This window comes from Coturnix japonica, chromosome 14 (assembly GCF_001577835.2).
Source record: "Coturnix japonica isolate 7356 chromosome 14, Coturnix japonica 2.1, whole genome shotgun sequence".
Classification (NCBI taxonomy): domain Eukaryota; kingdom Metazoa; phylum Chordata; class Aves; order Galliformes; family Phasianidae; genus Coturnix; species Coturnix japonica.
The window spans coordinates 4,611,077-4,629,018 of NC_029529.1; the positions used below are offsets into that span (position 1 = coordinate 4,611,077).

The following is a 17,942-nucleotide window of genomic DNA, read 5'->3' on the forward strand; positions in this document are numbered from 1 at the left end:
GGTGCAGCACTCTTGGCCAAGTTTCCTTTCTCCAGAGGATATAATTATGTCAGGAGCAATTATTGTGTAGACTTCACCTCCTGTTTGTGTGAACGCAGATCTTTCTCATGGATAGACTTTCATTTTTTCCTTGGTGGTGGTGTTATTTTAAATACTTGCGTTCTGTGCTGTACATTTGGATCTTAAACATAACCAATAGCTTGCTCTGTTGGCACGTGCCTGTGCTGAAATTCAAATACAAATCCCTTTAAAGCAAATTTTATCATTGTGGAAGGCAGGAAGGTGTTGCTGTGGCTGTGGGTCAGATCTGCTGCCACCAACCTGCCTTGGTTTTTTTGTTCCTCTGCATGTTTACTCATGGGAAGCCAGTTGGAAGTGTTTTTTTTTTCCTAATGGGAAAATCAAATGAGAATATTTCTACTTCCCTCAGAAGCAGCTCATAGTATCTAATGTCTGTTTATCATTTCTTATGAGAAATTATGGAAATGCTGCTCAATGTACTATTTTTTTTTTCCCTTTTCTAATTACTCCATTGATATCAAAGTGTAGATTTGTGGCAAAGTACACCAGGGTATGTTTGAGCAAAATACGGAGCAATAAAACTGCAATTGTAATTTGTGTCTGATGAAGGAACAAAGCATTAATGTTATTAATTTTGCTAGCAGCCTGTTTGCTGAGTGTGGCTGCTTCGTTAACCTTCTTTGCCCAGCTCTCATCTATGGGGCAGCACCCAGTGTAGTGTTGGTGTTTCTGACTCTGAGCCGTGTCAGTGTTACCCATACAGCAAATTCATCTGTGCTGTTTTACTTAAAATGCAGATAATTCATGTAAATGGCCTTAGAAACTCTTTCTCATTTCTCTACCAGTCTCATGGAGGAGTGCTGGAGAACTTTATCTCTTATCACCAGAGTGCAGAACTGTGTGATGAGAAAATGTTTTGGTGCTTAGAAGCCTTAAGAAGACGCGTTTATTCCTTCTGGTGGTGCTGCTGCTGGTTGGAGATCAGGCATTTCAGCTGATGGAAATATTTCCAAGTTTTCTTTGTTGTTGTTGTTGGTTCTTTTTTAAGTCTAAATTAAAATATCCCTGTGATGGATTTTTGTTTTTGGTTAATTTCATTTCTGTGTGACTGTACATTTTTGTTTGGCTGTATGTGTGTGTATGGCCAGACAATGGTGTACATGTATATAAAAAATGAGTCCAACAACAGAAACGTGATAATAGAGTCAATGGTAATTTGCTTAACCTTGGGAAGGAGAAGCTGAGAATGGTAATACAAGATACTTATGATTTGTGTATCCAGCATAATGCAGAATCTTTCTTCTCTGCCTCTTAAGGATCGTGTTTGCTAATCTGAAGGTTAATTGATGGTTGTCCATGTTCTGTCAGGGCAGTGTGCTCAGGCTGCATCCAGGACTATTTCTGCCTTTATCTTCCTGTGTTCATGTCTTTGACTGTATGTGGCTGTTGGTGTTCTGTCTCCTCGGTTAAAAAAGGAACTTAGTATTATTATTAACTTTGTAATATTAATAGTTATGTTGAATTTCTTTTCCCCTTTAAGAGAGTGTTTGTCAGCATAAGAGCTGCCTAAATCCTTCTGAGTACAGAACTGCTGTCATTCAAATAGCTTCTGTTTCTGACTTTCTTTTTCCTTGGTAGAAGCAGAGTCTAGCTGCCCATGAAGAGAGAGTATCTTCTTTTGCTGTAAAGATGGAAAGATGAAACTGCCTCAACGCAAGGTGAATAGAGCTGGTAGTGTGTTTGTGACTGTGTGAGCCATAGCACTGCGCTAGGGGTGCGTTTCAGAACAGAGTTGTGGTCCCTTCTCACACTGCTGTGCTTGGTAGGCTGCTGTTCTCTGCCTCTTCCAACAGTCTGCCTCAGGAAGATGAATAAGGAGGGCACAGTCCCGTCAGATCTCTTCCTCTGTTGTTTCAGTCAACTTTGTTTGGAAAAGCTTCATTTCTATGTTGACTGTTAGAGGCAGAGCTTGACCGTTCTGCAAAATATGAAAGGACATGATTTATAGTTGATTTATGGCAGAGATAATGGAGGATTTGTTGTAAATTCTCTAACGCCTTGTTTTGTGCTGAAAGTGCGGTGCAGTGGTTGGTGTGGATGGGCTGCGTTCTGAGTGTTTATCAAACACAGCAAATCTGTATTTCAAGGTGTTGCAGCTGACTGGCCGGTAATACTTGCAAATCCTTTCTGGTAATAATAATCCCTTCTCTGAAGAACTGCAGTGTGATTTGCTATCTCCAAACAGACTTCAGGTTATTTCAACCTATTTTCTGCTCATCAAATGGTCTTAGATAACTGAAATTGATTGTATTTCCTATTCTTATTTTAATTTACCTCTTCTCTGTTTGAGTCCTCAGATACCTGAGTTTTGCTTTCCAAATAGATTATTTTGAATCAAGCAATTATTGCTCATACAACCTCTCGTCTGTTCTGCTTTATGTTACAGTGCATGCACACCCAAGTACCCTTGAACTCTTCTGATAAGATGAACTGTAAATTACATTTGAATAGGTTTGTTTTTTTCTGAGAGCATTCTGTAGCTCAGCTGTACAGTTTGGTAAATGAAAAGCTCCTTCTCTTAATATTAGTGCTAATGGACATGCTGTGAGCCCAGTGTTTGCTGATGTCACCGAGAGTCTCAGGTCTGGGTTTTTATGCTTGTCAAGCATGCAGTAACTGTAGTTCTGGACTGTCATCTGAATGCATCCATCTCATCTGCATGGGTACTTTTATTGGCGATCAGCTGTACTGCACAAGTAGGCTGTCTTCATTCCCTTCTTTAACTTGGTCTGCAGGCAGCATTATTTCTGGAGCACCAAACACTACTGGATTACTAGGTGTGTGTGCTCTGCAAAGCTCTATGGAGCAGATGAACATCTTGCAGTTTTTGTGCATTTCTTTCTTTTTGCCTGCCTGCTTTTAGAGAAACTGATACGTTTCTGTCCAAATGTGTAATGAGAAGTGCCAAATGTCTCCAGCTTTAATAGAAGTAGACATAAATGGAGCAAGGCCTCTGCAATAACATACATTTTCCCTTCATACAAACTATACCTGGGTTTACGTACATATAGAAAGGCAGTGTGTAATATTTGTGAAGACTTCCTGGAGCTCTGTATTTAGTAGACATTAAGAGTATATGAAGAACCTTCTGAAGCCGTCTTGACAGGAAGTTGGGATTGCTGTCTCCTCTAAGCAGAATGATTACATCTGTACATGTGTATATATGTGTACACACACACAATACATACAATGCTATATTCTCATTTGATAAGATCAGTGTAAGGGACAGTTCTTCACTACAGCCAGTGGAGGAAAAGGATGATGTGAAAGAAATAGGCTCAAAAGTTTCTCTTGTATGCAAGATCCATTCCTGCTTGCTTATCTATATTATAATAGATATTAATTTGGGATTTTGCCATCTCTGGTTTTCCTAAGTAGTTTAAGTTCAGAGGACAGCCTGCATGCTTGTAGAATAGTATGCAGGCATTGCTGACCCCATCTCCCTCCTTCAGTCCCCCCTGCCATCACTACCGTATCTGAAGTAGCACTTTCATCCCAGGAATTAATTTATTGCTAAGAAACGCCAGCGCTCAGATTCTCAGTGCTGATGAAAAAACACTTGAATGTGCCTGCAAACTTCTGAGAAATCTCCCTTTTCTTAGAGAACCTTTTCTCTGTGTTCTTAATTTATGTGATTAATCAAAGAATAACTGGAGTAATTCATTAAGTTTGACAAGCAAATTGTCTTCTACATCAAAGTACTGTTCTTGTAGCTCTCTGGCAGTGAACGAAATTAAATTTCTAATAGAAATTTGAACATTTTCCACTTATTTATGATGTTGTTACGTGCTACATAGAAAACTACTTCTCTTGCCTACAGGGCACAGGCATTATGGCTAATAGAACACCTGAAAGGTGTGAGCATTGCGTTTGAATACTTGTGTAAGCTTTTTTCCTTTGCTGTCCTGTAACTTGTGTTCTAGCATTCTAATTTCAAGAGCATTCTGTTGCACAGACGTGAAGTATTGTGTGTCTTATGTGCTTAAGTAGTGCCAGAAAAGCGCATTGTGGAGTGAAGGAGTGGATTTTAGGAAACATAAGGGATTCAGAAAGAAACCTGTGTTTATACAGACAGGTTGTATAAAGCTTAATGCTCTGAATAAGCTCACATACTTGGTGTCAAAGATGGAGGGGATGATTTTGGTCCTAAAAGTGATGTTATCTTCACTTAATTTTCACACTAACTTCTGTGGCTCTTCCAGCATCTTCCTTTGGAACAGTAGTGGGTAGGTGAAAAGTTTTTAGAGACAAACATCTCTTTAGTACGTAGCTAGTTAAAATAGCAAAGGGGGAGAGTCTCCTTGTTTCTGGTTTGGTTTCTCCTCTGGAGAGCGAGGAAAGCAGGAAGAGAGATCTGCTGCCAGTATCCAATAGGCCTCCACTGTAATTAGTGGCCTGGAAGTTTTTCTGCTTGCTTTTCTGATCTCCATGTTGCCAAAGCTTGCTGTGCTGCTGGAATTACTTCTTGGAATGCAGAGGTGTGTTGTAGCTGGAAAAGCATGTGCTTTGCTTAATGAGCTTTCCTAGCCATTGAGCACAGCTGGCTGCTGCAGTCTATTTGTCTTAAATAATTTTTATATCCATGCTTTAAATTAACACTATTTGCATTAACTGACAACACAAACTCAATGTCCATAAATGAAACCAAACACTACAATCGACTCAAACTTTCAGTGCCCAGCTTTATGTAATCAGCAGCCTACTAAAGATTTGGAAATAACAGCAGTGGCATGTAAATGGTGAGTGGTGTTTGTGGAAGGGACGTTTGTGTTGAGCTAAGGTTTGAGCTCTTCCATCATACAGAGAGGAGAGCAAGGGCTGGCTGGTCAGCAGGGCATCTGTTCTTGTCTCATCTCTGAATGTTTTGCTGTAGGAGACTGAGCTTCCTGGAGGCTGCCTGTGAGTTTATTTCTAGGGTTGCTACAGTCCTGCAGCTCAGGAAATGAAATTTAATTGTGGGTCACAGAATTGTAGGGATTGGAAGAGGCCTCTGGAGGTCGTGTAGTTCAAGACCCCATAAGGCCTTCAAGGACCCCTTGGTCCGAATTAAGAGTGAACAGGATAAATACTGCAAGAATGAAATACTCAATATTAAAGGAATTGTCTCTGCCTGGGTATTCATTCACACACCAGTAAGGACAGGCTTCTTCCAGTGAATTCATGTTGTCTAAGGCTGCAGTACAGTGAAGCTGCTCCCTTTGCTGTCAGGGTGAGCAGCTCCTGACCTGCACACAAACTCTTCTCTGTCCTCGTTTCCTTGTGGGCAGTCGGCTGAGCTATAGGTCAAGATGAAGACTTGCATCTATTTCATATATTTGATAGTTCTCAGCATTGCTCGTCAAAGGATTGCATTGCACTGAGGCTCTGGACTTTTTTTTTCCTTAACACAAATGCCAGTGGACAGATTTAGGGCCTGGATGTCAGCTCCATTCACTTGCAGGTTTGCTTCTTGTTTATTAAACTGAACCCAATTGGTATTGAAATAAGTTTCCTGAAGTCAAAATGACTGACAGTGGGCCCTCAAAAAGATAGGAATAGTTGCATTTGTAATTACACACACATATATATAGCATACCTATATATATATATATATATATATATATGTATGTATGTATCACAATTTTACATGTGATTTAAAAAAAATCCTTTCTCTTAGCATTCTTTTCAGTACTGTGCAGAATAGACTTAATATCAGGGACAAATTTCTGAATGAAGCTCTGATGTTAATACATGAAATGTAATCCATTAATGGCTTACAGGCTTCTGCATGAAGATAATGTATGGATTCTAATGCTGCTGTTAGGAAGAAAAAGAACAAAATATTATTGAGTAGTTGGATATTGCTGGGAAGAAAATAGGAGTATGTCATGGAGATTGTTGGCCTGACTTCTCTGAAAGTAATGAGAAATGCTGTCCTTGCTGCTCTGAATCTGCTGTAGGTGTATGTTTGCAGCCTTCTAGCATGGGAGGAATCACAGTGTCCTGAGCCAGAAGGGTTCTATGGGAATCACCATGTCCAGCTCTTGGTTCCACACAGGACCACCTTAACCTCAAAACATAAAGATTTCATATTGTGTGTTTGGCTTAAATACATAATTGGGTAAGGTTGAAGGTGCTTCGCATATAACAAGATGATTTTTTCCTGTCTTAATGGAGTTTTGGCTTTGAGATAATTAACATAGCATGTTGGGGGGGTGAGCATAGATCTGAGTAATCCTGTGTTTCTACAGAAAGGCAAGTATTTGTTGTGGCAGCTATGGTGTTTTTGGGGGGTGTTGTATATTTCTTGTAGGGGGCAGGATTGAGGGTTGTGGTACGTGGGTTTTTGGGCTGTTTTGTTTTTTTTTTTTTCCTTCTTGAGTTTATTTCAGCGATTCCCCATTTCTGTCCATCAGAAGCCTGCCCTCATCGCTGTACACTCACCCTGAACACTGGCAGTACCAGTTTTACTGCTCCCCCCTTCCTTGCCCCCAGTTTGTTCCTTTGGGCTTCAGGTGAAATGAACTTTGTTTGCAAAACAAGTTAATATTCCAACTGCATTGTGAAATGTTAAAACAACTGGCTATCCATCCATCCTAGTGTAAGAGACAGAAGCTCTTCACTGAGGAGCTGTCGCCCACCTTCCTACACACATAATTCACAATTAATCTTTGAGACTGCAGCAATTAGCAGAGTCTTTAATGGATGCAGGATTGACAGAAGAATGCCCGTTTCCCAGATATTTTTATTTCTGGAGATGCTTTCATTCATCTTCGTGACTTTTTAGTTTGAGTGAGAAATGAAAACTACTTTTCTCTTCCAAAATGTGTCTTGTGTTCTCATAGCTTAGGAAAGCTGTTATCAAAGAACATTGGCAAGGTTCAGAGCATCCATCAGTGTGAACTGTCAGTCTGGAGGTTGAGCTGCAGGTCTCTGACCACCTCTGTCTCATCTCCATCGCTTTAGCTTTGTGAATGTACCTGAAAATTTTCCAGTGAATTAAAGACCTCCTGTTTTGCTCTTGTAAAATGAATTATTAATTTGTTTTGTACTGAGGTATGAGGAAGTAGAGCTTCAGCTTACTGGATTATCAAAGCCTGTTCTGTGCGAGCATACTGAATTTGCTTTCATTCTCTGAATGTTCCAGCCACTAATGTGCTGCTTGGCTTACAGCACTCCGGTACCTTTGTAGCTGTATAAACATGAGTATTTCCTTAGATGCTGAGCCTTTAATATCAGTGGCAGCAGAAAAGCTAAGTTTCTAGTTTGGCCATTAAAGGTCGATATTATACATTGTTATAGTGAAGAACGCACTGAGTTTGATACCCTGTGCTATTCCATCTTATTCTGTACAAAATGTTTGTTGTGCAGTTTCAGAGGACTGACTGTTCTGTGATAAGACTGTTCAGTGCATACAGGTTAATGGCCTTTCCTCTGTCAGTTTATGCTTCTTTTAGGATCTTAAGGGGGAATTTGTGTTTTGAAAAAGGTTTTTAAACCTTCTGCTTTGAAAGCAGAAGCAGCGAATGTTCTGTGTAGCTTTCATGCAACTGAAAGGGAGATTTATTTCATTGTCTTGTAGCAGTTTTTCTTGTGGAGGCTGCTAGGGGACTAGAACTTGTCTTCGGCTCCTGTTAGACAAAAAGGAAGCTTTATTCTTATGGCACGAAGTGACTTTGGCTCGTCTGACTTGTTTGTTATACGCATAATCGAAACCCACAATTGTCAGAAAAGTCCTCAGCCATTGGGTTAATTTCTGTGCTACCAGTAGCCTTGTTTAGCTACAGCAGATATAAAAATGTCATGCATAATAACTCTTAAAGTCTTGACAGAATGGTGTGTAGCTCATGGAGAGCTTCTGAAGGAAGGAATTTTCCTGCCACGCTGCTGCCTTTCTGGTTAGGCTCAACAATGCTTCTGCCCTATTCAGTGCAGCATTCTTTCTTTTTATAAAACAAATAGCTGTTAATAGATGCACTCGGTCATTTGGTTGCTGCTCATTTCCTACTCATCTTTTTTATGCTGAGTGTATCTCATAAATAAGTCATGCCACAGAGAATCTGTGCTGTAGCATTTCCTAGCCATCTCAGAATTGCTTTGGCTGCGTGGATTAATCAAGTTCACATTTCTTACGAACATCTTAGGGTGGTTAAAAGAAACAAAGCTGAAATCTCTTTGTTTTTCTTAATGAAGCTGTAGGACTTTGATTTATGTATCCTAAAGTTTCTTTGTTTTCCAATAGGATGCTTTATGGAGTATCTCCATCAGAGCAGTGCGGCGAACTTCCCAAGAGCAGCATACCTGTTATCATAGGAAGAACTGGATGTCTGTGTAGTTATACAGGCCAGAATCTCACTGCGGCACGGGCAGTTGAATAATGCTCTCTGCACAGTGCTGGGCAGGTCTTTCTGCTCAGCCTGCTCCTTGCCTGGCTTCCCAAGCCATGTGCTCCCAGATTAGATCAATGCATTCATTACCTGATAGGATGATTCAGAACATTGCCCCGATTTGCTGACACGGGGGAATGGTGAGGTAAAGTAATAGGTTTTGTACTACATCTTAGAATACACTACTGCGGTGTTGGCAAGCTCCTTCTTCTCATGTGCAATCCGCTGCTGCAGTGGTGCATTGCAGGAAACAGATAAAAATCAACGCTGCGCATATCCACACATCATTCATATTCTGTGGGAAGAGGCCTGTGTTTGAGCCTTCAGCAGCTTACATGCTTTCACAAGGCAGATACGCCGTCCACTTTCAACAAAGAAATACCTTGCTGTAGATGAATGTGCAATTTAATTAGAACAAGATCCGTTATTTAAATTGTATAAGAACGCGGTGGGCTATTAAATGCATCTTCTGTGGAAGGCTGGAGCAATCATTTAGACTTGGAAATGCTGCTGCTTGGGGTGAGCACCTACCAAAGGGGAAGCAAATGAGCAATTTCATCAGAGTCGTTGGGATTGAGGAGCAGAATTGCTTTTGTCTTGTTGAAATGTCACTTGTTACTACTCTGACTTCATATAGGAAAGCTGGGATTGCTGGTTTGTTGTTTTTTTTTTTTTTAGGGTGTCTCTGTGTTTTTCCAATGTCCTGTGCTTTAAAATTATACAACTTCTTTTTTCTGTTGTTGTTATTCCCCTCCTTGAGTTTTATTTCAGTGTTACACCTACTTTAGAATTCTGTGGGAAACAAATTGGAAATTACTGTTGTGTTTTTTGTCACGTTAAAAACAACAACACCACAGCAACAAAGTCTGACTCGGTACTGAGCTCCTGGCACAGGATACCAAGAACAGGGGGAAAAAAAGACACCTTTATGTACAGGGCACCTGACAATCAGCAAGATCTGTGGTGGAATTTAGGACAGTGTTTGATGGTGAATCAAAGTACCCCAGGTTCTGACTGACTCACATTGCTCTCCTGGGAAAAGCCCTTTAATCATAGTGTTGTTAGAGTTTATGCAGACTTTGGATTCTGCACTGTCTTCATTTAAGGCTGTCTTCCTTGCAGGCTGCTGTGAGCGGGCTGTGGGCCACCATGAGTGGGCTGTGGGCACCCACCAGGCCTCCCCTCAGCATCTTCTTTGGCCTGAATAAACCAGGGGACCTCAGCTGCTCCTCATGCTTGTTGCCCCCCAGACCTTTCCCCATCTTCCCTTCTCTTGGATAGCTTTATTCCCTTTTTGTACTGTGATGATTACAACTGCACACAGCTCCCCTGTGCAGCCACCTGTGCTAAACTGGAAAAACATACTAGATGCAAATCGTCTGATACAAAACAGAGCAGTTTAAAACAGGTCTTCTGGTAAGAAAGGTGGGATTCCTGATGCAGACCGTGTTGGGAAGCCTCCTTTGGGTAGTGGGGAAGGGCATGGCTCCATGCTGTAGGGATCCCATGTGCTGTTACCACTGCCCATAGTACTGCTTTTGGTTTTTGTTGGATCAGCATTGTTCTCTGTGGGGTAATGCAGTATAGAGGACCAAATAGCTGGATGGAAGAACTTCACCGTGTAGACTGAGAGTGAGCCATCTAAAATGATACATAAAGACTAGTCAAAAACCGAGATCTGACTGAAAAAATAAATGAAATCTTTTGTGGAAAGAAACTTCTCAGGAATGACTTGCTTGGATTCGAATAGGAAACTGTTTCATGGGGACAAATAAGATGAATTCACTGATGTTTTCCATCCTGCCTTCCAAGACTCATTTGAGCTTTGATCTAATTGAATGAGAGGCCGCATAAAAGCAAGTCATTATTCTTGTTCTGTGTCCTTGGGGGGAAAAAAAATGACTGACTTCAAGTAGTTGCTCACTTTGGAACAGGGAAAGGTCACTTTAGGATAGGGCAGTCCTAGCATATGGCTGTGTAACAGTGTGGTGTTAACAAGTAGATGAAGTGTGGTAGATGTTACAGGTCAGTCTTTGCATATATTAATCCCAGATCGATGTTTGTGGTTGAGGGGAAGAAAAGGAGGTTCTCTTACTTAAAAAAAAAAAAAAAATCTGAAAAATTTTATTTTATTTTTTTATATTCTTTAGCTTTCAGAGAAGCTGTAGTATATTTGGACACAATGGAAAAATGGTCTTCAACGCCATCCTAAATTAATGCCCTCAAGAATTTAGAGAAGCACATGCAATCATTTAATAAACAACAAAATAAACCTGCTATATTACCTGGTACACAGTGTAATGTAGAAGCTTCCTTAAAGCTTTGTGTGTGGAACCTGTTTGTGGGGTGCCATTTTGTTTGGGTTTGGGGTGATGATACCAAGCTGCATGGTGTAATTGGCAAAGTAGAACAAAGGGATGTCGTTTGGAGGGACCTAGATCCAGACCTTAGCACCTAAGAATCTACAGAGATTTAATAAGGCCACATGTACTGCGTTGCTCTTGGATCAAGGCAATCCCAGATACATGCAAAGTCTGGGAGAGGAACTCATTGAGAGTTCTGCTGAAGGGGATTTGGGGATCCTGATGGATGAAGGTGGGAGATGAGCCAGCAGGATGCTCTTGGGGCTCAGAAGGCCAGTGATGATGGGCTGCAACAACAGAGAGGTGGCCAGCAGGGGACGGGAGGTGACTGTCCTCCTCTCTTCTGTCCTTGTGAAGTCCCCAGCACAGGAGGGGAGTGTAGGTGATCTCTAAGCTCTTCTCCAACCTAAGCTATTCTATGATTTATGCACTCAAGAGTTATTTAATGTTTGCTTCTTCAAGTTCATGTTTTGCATTGGATTTGTTTTCAGCTTCTGCTTAGGGGAAAGCCTCCCTGTATTTTCCTTAATTGTGGTAGGGAAATGAGCCTTTGCCCATTTGGTTCTGTTATTTAACTGAGTTATGAAAGTAGCCAGTGTTTGTGCTCCGGAACCTCGAAGTGATACCAATTCCTGTTTTATGGTACGGTTTGGAGAAGAAAAGTGAATGGTTTGGCTATTGGTTTGGTAAGTCAGCGGACACTGGAGGTAATACCAGCTTTGTGGAAGTTTCTTCAGTTACTTAATCCAGACTCTTTCAATGCACTAGATGGTGTTATTTCAGAAGATGATTGTGGTAGTTCTAGAATTGCTCTGCATTCCTGTATCCAGGGGATTTGCTTAGAAGATGCTCTCATAGATGGTCTCTTCTGTCATGCTGTGAAACAGCCCCTCTCTGTTGCTTATGGCTTATGAACTTTAAGGGTTTACCAGCATGTTCCCGTGTTTTGTCCTTGGATTAATGTTCTTGCTTTGCTGCTGTCAATTAATTTTTAGTTTTCTGGTGCTCTTACACCTCTTGTCATCACCCAGCCCTGTGAGCAGGAGGATCTGAAGGCTGTAGACAAAATACTGCCAGGCTCACACAGTTAATTTTACATTTTTAAGTATACAGACTTCAGGAACTGGACACAAGTAAGTGGGCTTCTTAAAATTGCTTTCTCCTTTTCCTGCCGTTCTGCCAGTATGATTTCTCTGTCTGGGGGTTGTGGTCCAGTTGGAATATTGTTCCGCTCCATATGTGTGGTTCCTGGTGGGCTAACTGTGCTGTTGTGGCACACCATCACTGCTGGGGGAGGTGGCTCTCACTGCCTGTTCATTAGGATAGAGTTCCATCCCCCCAGCCCCCAGAGAATCCATCAGCCTGGCATCAGAGCACTGCAGAACACTTAGCACAGCCTTGTCATTGCCAGATGAGGAAACAGTGATTATTTGTCTAGTCAAAAATACAAATGAAAAAGAAATAGGATTAACATCCTTATATATCCTTCAGACAAAAAACAAAACAAAACAACCAAAAAACTAATTAAGCAGATCATTCAGAGTACTCTGATATTGGCCTCCAATGCTCCGTATCATTTCCCTTGTGTGGTTGCTAATGTTTCTTCCATGAAGATAGGGGGGGGAAAAAACGCCCTGAAAATAAAGGCAATTAAAAACTGCTATCAGAATTAAAACAAAAAGCAAACAAACAAAAAAAGAACAGGAAGCAAAGACTGCAGAGTTCTCAGCTGTGTCTGTGTTGAAACTTGTGCAGTGATGGTTGCAGGCAGTCTCCTGTTTGCAGAGCTGGAAGGGCATCTTCTGCCTGCTCTTCCAGTGCAGGAGCCAGCAAACGCAGCAGTGCACCTTGTGTTCGAAGGTGGCTGTTGGACAGAGGTGAAATAGTTAACTGTCTTTTTCTGCTGCTCTACTAAATAGTTGTTTGGAATAACCAAAAAATAATGTTTTTCATGTTTGGCCTCTTCTGTTTTTCAAGGTGACTTTCTAAACATTTGTTAAACCCACAAACTGTGACTTGCTGCTTTGCTACCACCAATAAACCTTTCATTAGAACCCCTGACCTTTGTGAGATGGGAAATAGAACAATCAATATTGATGGAATATAACTAAAAAAGTCATTTCCAATCAGACTCAAGACAGGTTGAGTCTTCATTGTTGGAAGTGAGAGAACAATAATTAAGTTAATGTCTTTTTTCTTAGTTTATTGACTGTTAACGTGTCAGAAATGTGCGCTTACTCAGAGTAACTCTGAATCATCCTATTGGCGTGTGGAGGAGTGATCTGTATGCCATACCACGCAGGAGTGAAGAATCAATCCCTCATTTCTGATTCCTGGAATCTATAAGAACTCTGCTCTGAAGATGAAGTATTTAAGTGCATGAAGTGTCCCAGGTACCACATTAATAGATGGACCACAGGTCGGTGATGAACCGATGGATTAATAGATGGACCACAGGTGGGAGAATGAACCTTGAAGTAACCTGGGACTAAGAGCTGGTATCAATGTCTTAAGGCAAATACAGTCCTCAGTTGGTTACTTCTGAGGTGCAAATGGTACTGTTAAGCCTACCGAATCTTGTCAGCTGTGCTTCAGTATTGGCTTTCTCCTCCCACATGATATATGTGTCTTGTTTTACACACTGACTTAGTTTCTCCCAAAGATGGGGGAAATCAAGTAGGTTTCTCTTAGGAAGTTTTTACTTTCCTAATGGTTGTGGTTGAGCATAAGCACTTGGCGTGATAAAAACCCTTGCAGGGATCCACAGCATAGGGTATCAGCAGTGTGTTCACTGCACTGAGATCAGCTTAAAGATATGTTTTTCTGCTTTGCTTATGGACATGTTCAGTGTGCTACACCTTCCTTAGGATCTTTTAACCTCACAAGCCTCGCACAGTCCTGTGTGCTACCTGTGTGATGAATCTTGTTTGTGGGAAGGTATAAGGAAGGAGGTCTTTGGCTCATGGGTTTGGAACTGATAACACCTCTGTTTTGGAGGTGCTGTGATGTAACAGCAGCAAAACTGCTGGAATACCCTGATGGAAAACTTACTTATAAAGATGCTTTCCTTTCATTTATAGTTAAATAAAAACTGAGCTTCTAAAGTAGTTGGAAATACAGATGAATGATATGCTGTAGCCAGTGATGATGCATGTCTGACTTTTTCTGCAGCTTGCTTTGCAGAAATAGTGCATTGCTATTCTAAATGCTACCTGTGGGTTTGAGGAGCTGAGAGCTGATGCTGTGCAAAGTTCCAGCAGGTTTGTGGGTTTCTGTGCACCACCTGCCCAGCGTGACCTCAATGGAGGTGAAGCCTGTGATGACCCAGAGAATGAGATCTGGGGCTGAGGCTGTTGAACACTGAGCTCCCAGGGGAAAGCACTGCCAGGGGGACGTGCTCATGGTGGTAGGAGAGTAAAGTAATATGAAGCTGCTATGGCAGCTGGGGAGACTTGAAGTGTCAGCAGTCTGGTTGGCTGACCTGCTCATACCTGCTGCTTTTTTAACCCAATTCTTGCAAATCTGTGAATGGTATCATGAGCGGGTGGCCCTTCAGGGAGGAGTTCTGTTGAGTTGCCTTACAAGTGATTTGTGGTTGGGTCCCTTTTGTGTATCTCTGGTCAACTTCCCCGTAGCGTTGGGCCATGAGCAAGGCCTGGTTTCCTTTGTGAAGAAGTTGAGACTTGTTTTAAAGCGAGCTTGCGACTTAATGGATCCGACTGATTGTGATTACTCATTTGCAGTCTTCTGTTTCGCCTTAGTCAGACTGTGGCCTCAAGAGATACGAGCGGGGTGGGAGTATTATGAAACGCGGTAATTTGATTATTTGGGGGGAGGGGGGACGGAAGCTTTGTCTTTAACTTAGCAAATTGTTTAAAAGCGCATAGAGATGAAAAGGAGACGGCTAATCTCATTAAAAATAGCCGCTATGCTTTTTGGTATTGATTTCTTTTCTCTCTCTGTCTTAACGTTTTCTTACAGTATTAGAAAAAAACAGTCTTGAGCTGTGCTGAGCAAATAGAGGGCACGGCAACATCGCTTCCTTTAAATAAAGGGCTGAACTCTTCTTTTAATTAACCGCTTAATTTTTACACACATACGCTACTCGTTAATTCTCATTTGAATGAAAATTAATATCCTCAGAGTTTATTTGCCTAAAACAATCGATTTTTACACACCAAAGTCATCTATTTACACCACGTTTAATGCGAGAATAATTATTTTTAGCAGGCAAAGTGAAATAGCGAGTTGCTGGAGTTGTTGTCATAGCAGCAATCTTAACAGATAGGCTGATCCTATTTAGCTTCTGCAGCCACAGAGCAACCGTTAGGCAACAGTTTGACAGCTCTGCAGCATTCCTTCTAAAGATGGAATTTGTGCTCCTGGTGGCCATGTGTTTTTTTGGTCCTGCTTTAAAATATTTCTTTCTGTAGGTGTGTGGAGTTTTTAATCAACGCGTCTGTTTTCATCAGACGGCTTAGGAGGACTTTGGATACACAGGGTGTGGAATTGAAGACTTCAGTCTTATTTGGTAGAGGTTTGAAATGGAATTCACAGTGCAGCGTATTGCAGGAGTCCTTGGCTTTGTTTTCTTTTAAAAGCCATGACTGTTCTGGAGGAAGCCAGTCTACAGAACAGTATTGTGCATCATTTATCCAGCACTAATTTTAAGTTGTGGCAGACTGTGCCAATACTGCTGAAGAACCTTGGGGTTTATCTTGGATTAAATACATCGCCTGGGTTGGGAAATTGTAGCTTAATATTCAGTAAATTCTGCTTTTATTTATTTTAATGTGCTTCTACATTGAGTGAAGGTATTTATAGCTCTGGGCTGTTAAAGAAGTTCAGTTACTCTTAAACATACACTTGTCTGCAGTTGTCTGAGTGGAAGTGAATTTGTTTGCTGTGAGGGACTTTTCCTATCCGTGTTGGATGGTTTGGACTTGAATTATTTGTGGTGTTACAGAAGGCTCATCCCCAAACTCTCTGAAGTCTCTGACTGGATAGAGTAATTTTTTAGAGGATCTATTGCAGCACATGAGTTTAATGCCAAGAAAAAGCTTTGGGTGTTTTTGACTTAAAGACAGCTTTGAATACGATGAGAGCCAGAAAGTCCATGTAATCTTCTCATTGTTTTCTTTAGGCCCTACTTTTTAAAATGTATTTTCATCTTGGGAATGTGGGCTGTCCTGTCAGGTTTATGTGCTTATTTCAAAGGAGCATCACACCAATTCCCATCCCCAAAGTTCCCATTCTGGATCCCTTGGGAACAGTCAGATTCGGGGAGGCAGTGCTGCAGGGTGCCCAGGAGGGGCGGTAGATCTGGTCCAGCTCAACTGCTTTCCAACTTAAGCACACAGCTCTGCAGGTTTCTGTGCTGATGCTGGGTTTGTCTGGCACCAGAAATGCAGAGGTGGAGTGGGGGAGTGGTAGGATTGTGTCCTGGAGAAGCAGTGCCTGTTACCTCTGCTTGGAGTGATTGTTCAGCTCTGAATGCTGTAACCGGTTCAGCTGTCTGCTCTTAGAGGAGACCTTCTTTCTGTCAGGACTTAGAAATATATTGGATCAACTTAAGAGTTTTCTCTGTTAACGTCTTACTTGGTGTTTTTGTCACAGAACTCCTGTTTTCCTGTCCTGAAGTGTTCAAATATACTGAGTAAAGATAGAGCCAGCAGCTGGATCTGCGTCTGCTTAGTTGCACTTGGATATGCACTTCTGTTGTTCACATTGTCTGTCTGTTTATCTATTTCAGGCAAAGTCGTGCATTTGTCATATGTGTGGTGCCCACCTGAACAGACTCCACTCTTGCCTCTACTGTGTCTTCTTTGGCTGTTTTACAAAGAAACATATTCACGAGCACGCAAAGACAAAGCGACACAATTTAGGTAAGCCGTCTTTTTCTTTTTCCTTCCCCTCCAATCCCACTTTGAAATGGAAAGTCCAAATACTACTCTCATTTCTTAATGGTATTTCAGAGTTACCAGAATGGCGCAGCTTCTATTGTAAATTTTATTTGGGGTTGCTTTGAAATTTAGCATTTAGTCATGGCTGTAAGGGTGATAAACAAATCACACAGGAATGTGTTTGCTCACTTGGTGTGCTGACATACACAGTTGTTGTTATACATCAATTTAAGTCTGCTGATATTAGGAAGTAAATGTGTTATAAAATCTAAGATTAAAAACTGCTACTACCATCCAGAGATGGAGCTCATTTTCATTGTGGGTGGTAAGCTGTATGCATAAGGGGAGGGCTGAACACATATGGTAGGCTTTCACCTTTTACAGGTTACCCAAGGAGGTTGTGGATGCCCCATCCCTGGATCCATTCAGTTCCAGGCTGGATGTGACTCTGGGTAGCCTGGGCTGCTGGTTGGCGATCCTGCACATAGCAGGGGGTTGAAACTGGATGAGCTCTGTGGGCCTTTTCAACCCAGGCCATTCTAGGATTCTGTGATTCACGTCTTGTCTTTAAGGCTTCTCATCATCGTTCGACATGCTTTGGAAACTCACTGCCCTAAATATTCAGCTTCTTTTGAAGAAATTTCATTCATCTACTTGTCCTTAAGTGTAGTAAACCCAGATCTTTTTGAAAGATGAGGGGAGTAGGACACACTATGTAGAACACCTTCCATGAAATATTTGTTGAGATACGGGGGAAATAAGATCAGGAAAAAAATGTGCATTTCATATGTACTTTAAGTTCATAGTTATACAAAAATAGTACAAGAAAGGTGTTCCAGTTGCACAGGGATCTTAAGAAGTGCTCTGAATCAGTTGTACATCATAGCAGAATCCCTAAGAATTTTTCCTGCTAATATTTTAGTTATAATGCAGACAATTTTATGTTAAAATTCTTGTTACGTTGAGATGGGTATATATTTGCTTTAATCAGGACTACAGCTGAATCAAATTTTGCTTGATTACAACATTTCTCTTCAAATTAAAGTGCGTTTTTGGTAGAATAATAAAGAGGAAAAAAGACACTATTTCCTGGAATGAATGTCCCTTTCCTGTTTTGGCCATGTTCTCATTTCACTTAATTCTAAGTACTCATAGAACAAACTGTTTTTTGTTTTCCATGAAGACAAAGGTGCTACAGAAGGCCAGGAGTGCTGTGTAATCCCATGCAT

At 41.2% G+C, this 17,942-nt stretch overlaps 1 protein-coding gene across 3 annotated transcripts in view; it reads left to right on the top strand.

Annotated features, from left to right (window-relative positions):
• The window catches only part of USP22 (ubiquitin specific peptidase 22), an 87,178-nt gene that overhangs the window by 16,246 nt on the left and 52,990 nt on the right, over window positions 1-17,942 (top strand). For 2 of the 3 annotated variants that reach the window (XM_015876787.2, XM_015876789.2), the window contains exon 2: window positions 16,563-16,695. In XM_015876787.2, the coding sequence (XP_015732273.1) occupies window positions 16,563-16,695 (133 nt within the window). Of the gene's footprint in view, window positions 1-1,088; window positions 1,740-16,562; window positions 16,696-17,942 lie in introns of those variants that run through there. The other variant, XM_015876788.2, reaches the window with a different exon arrangement.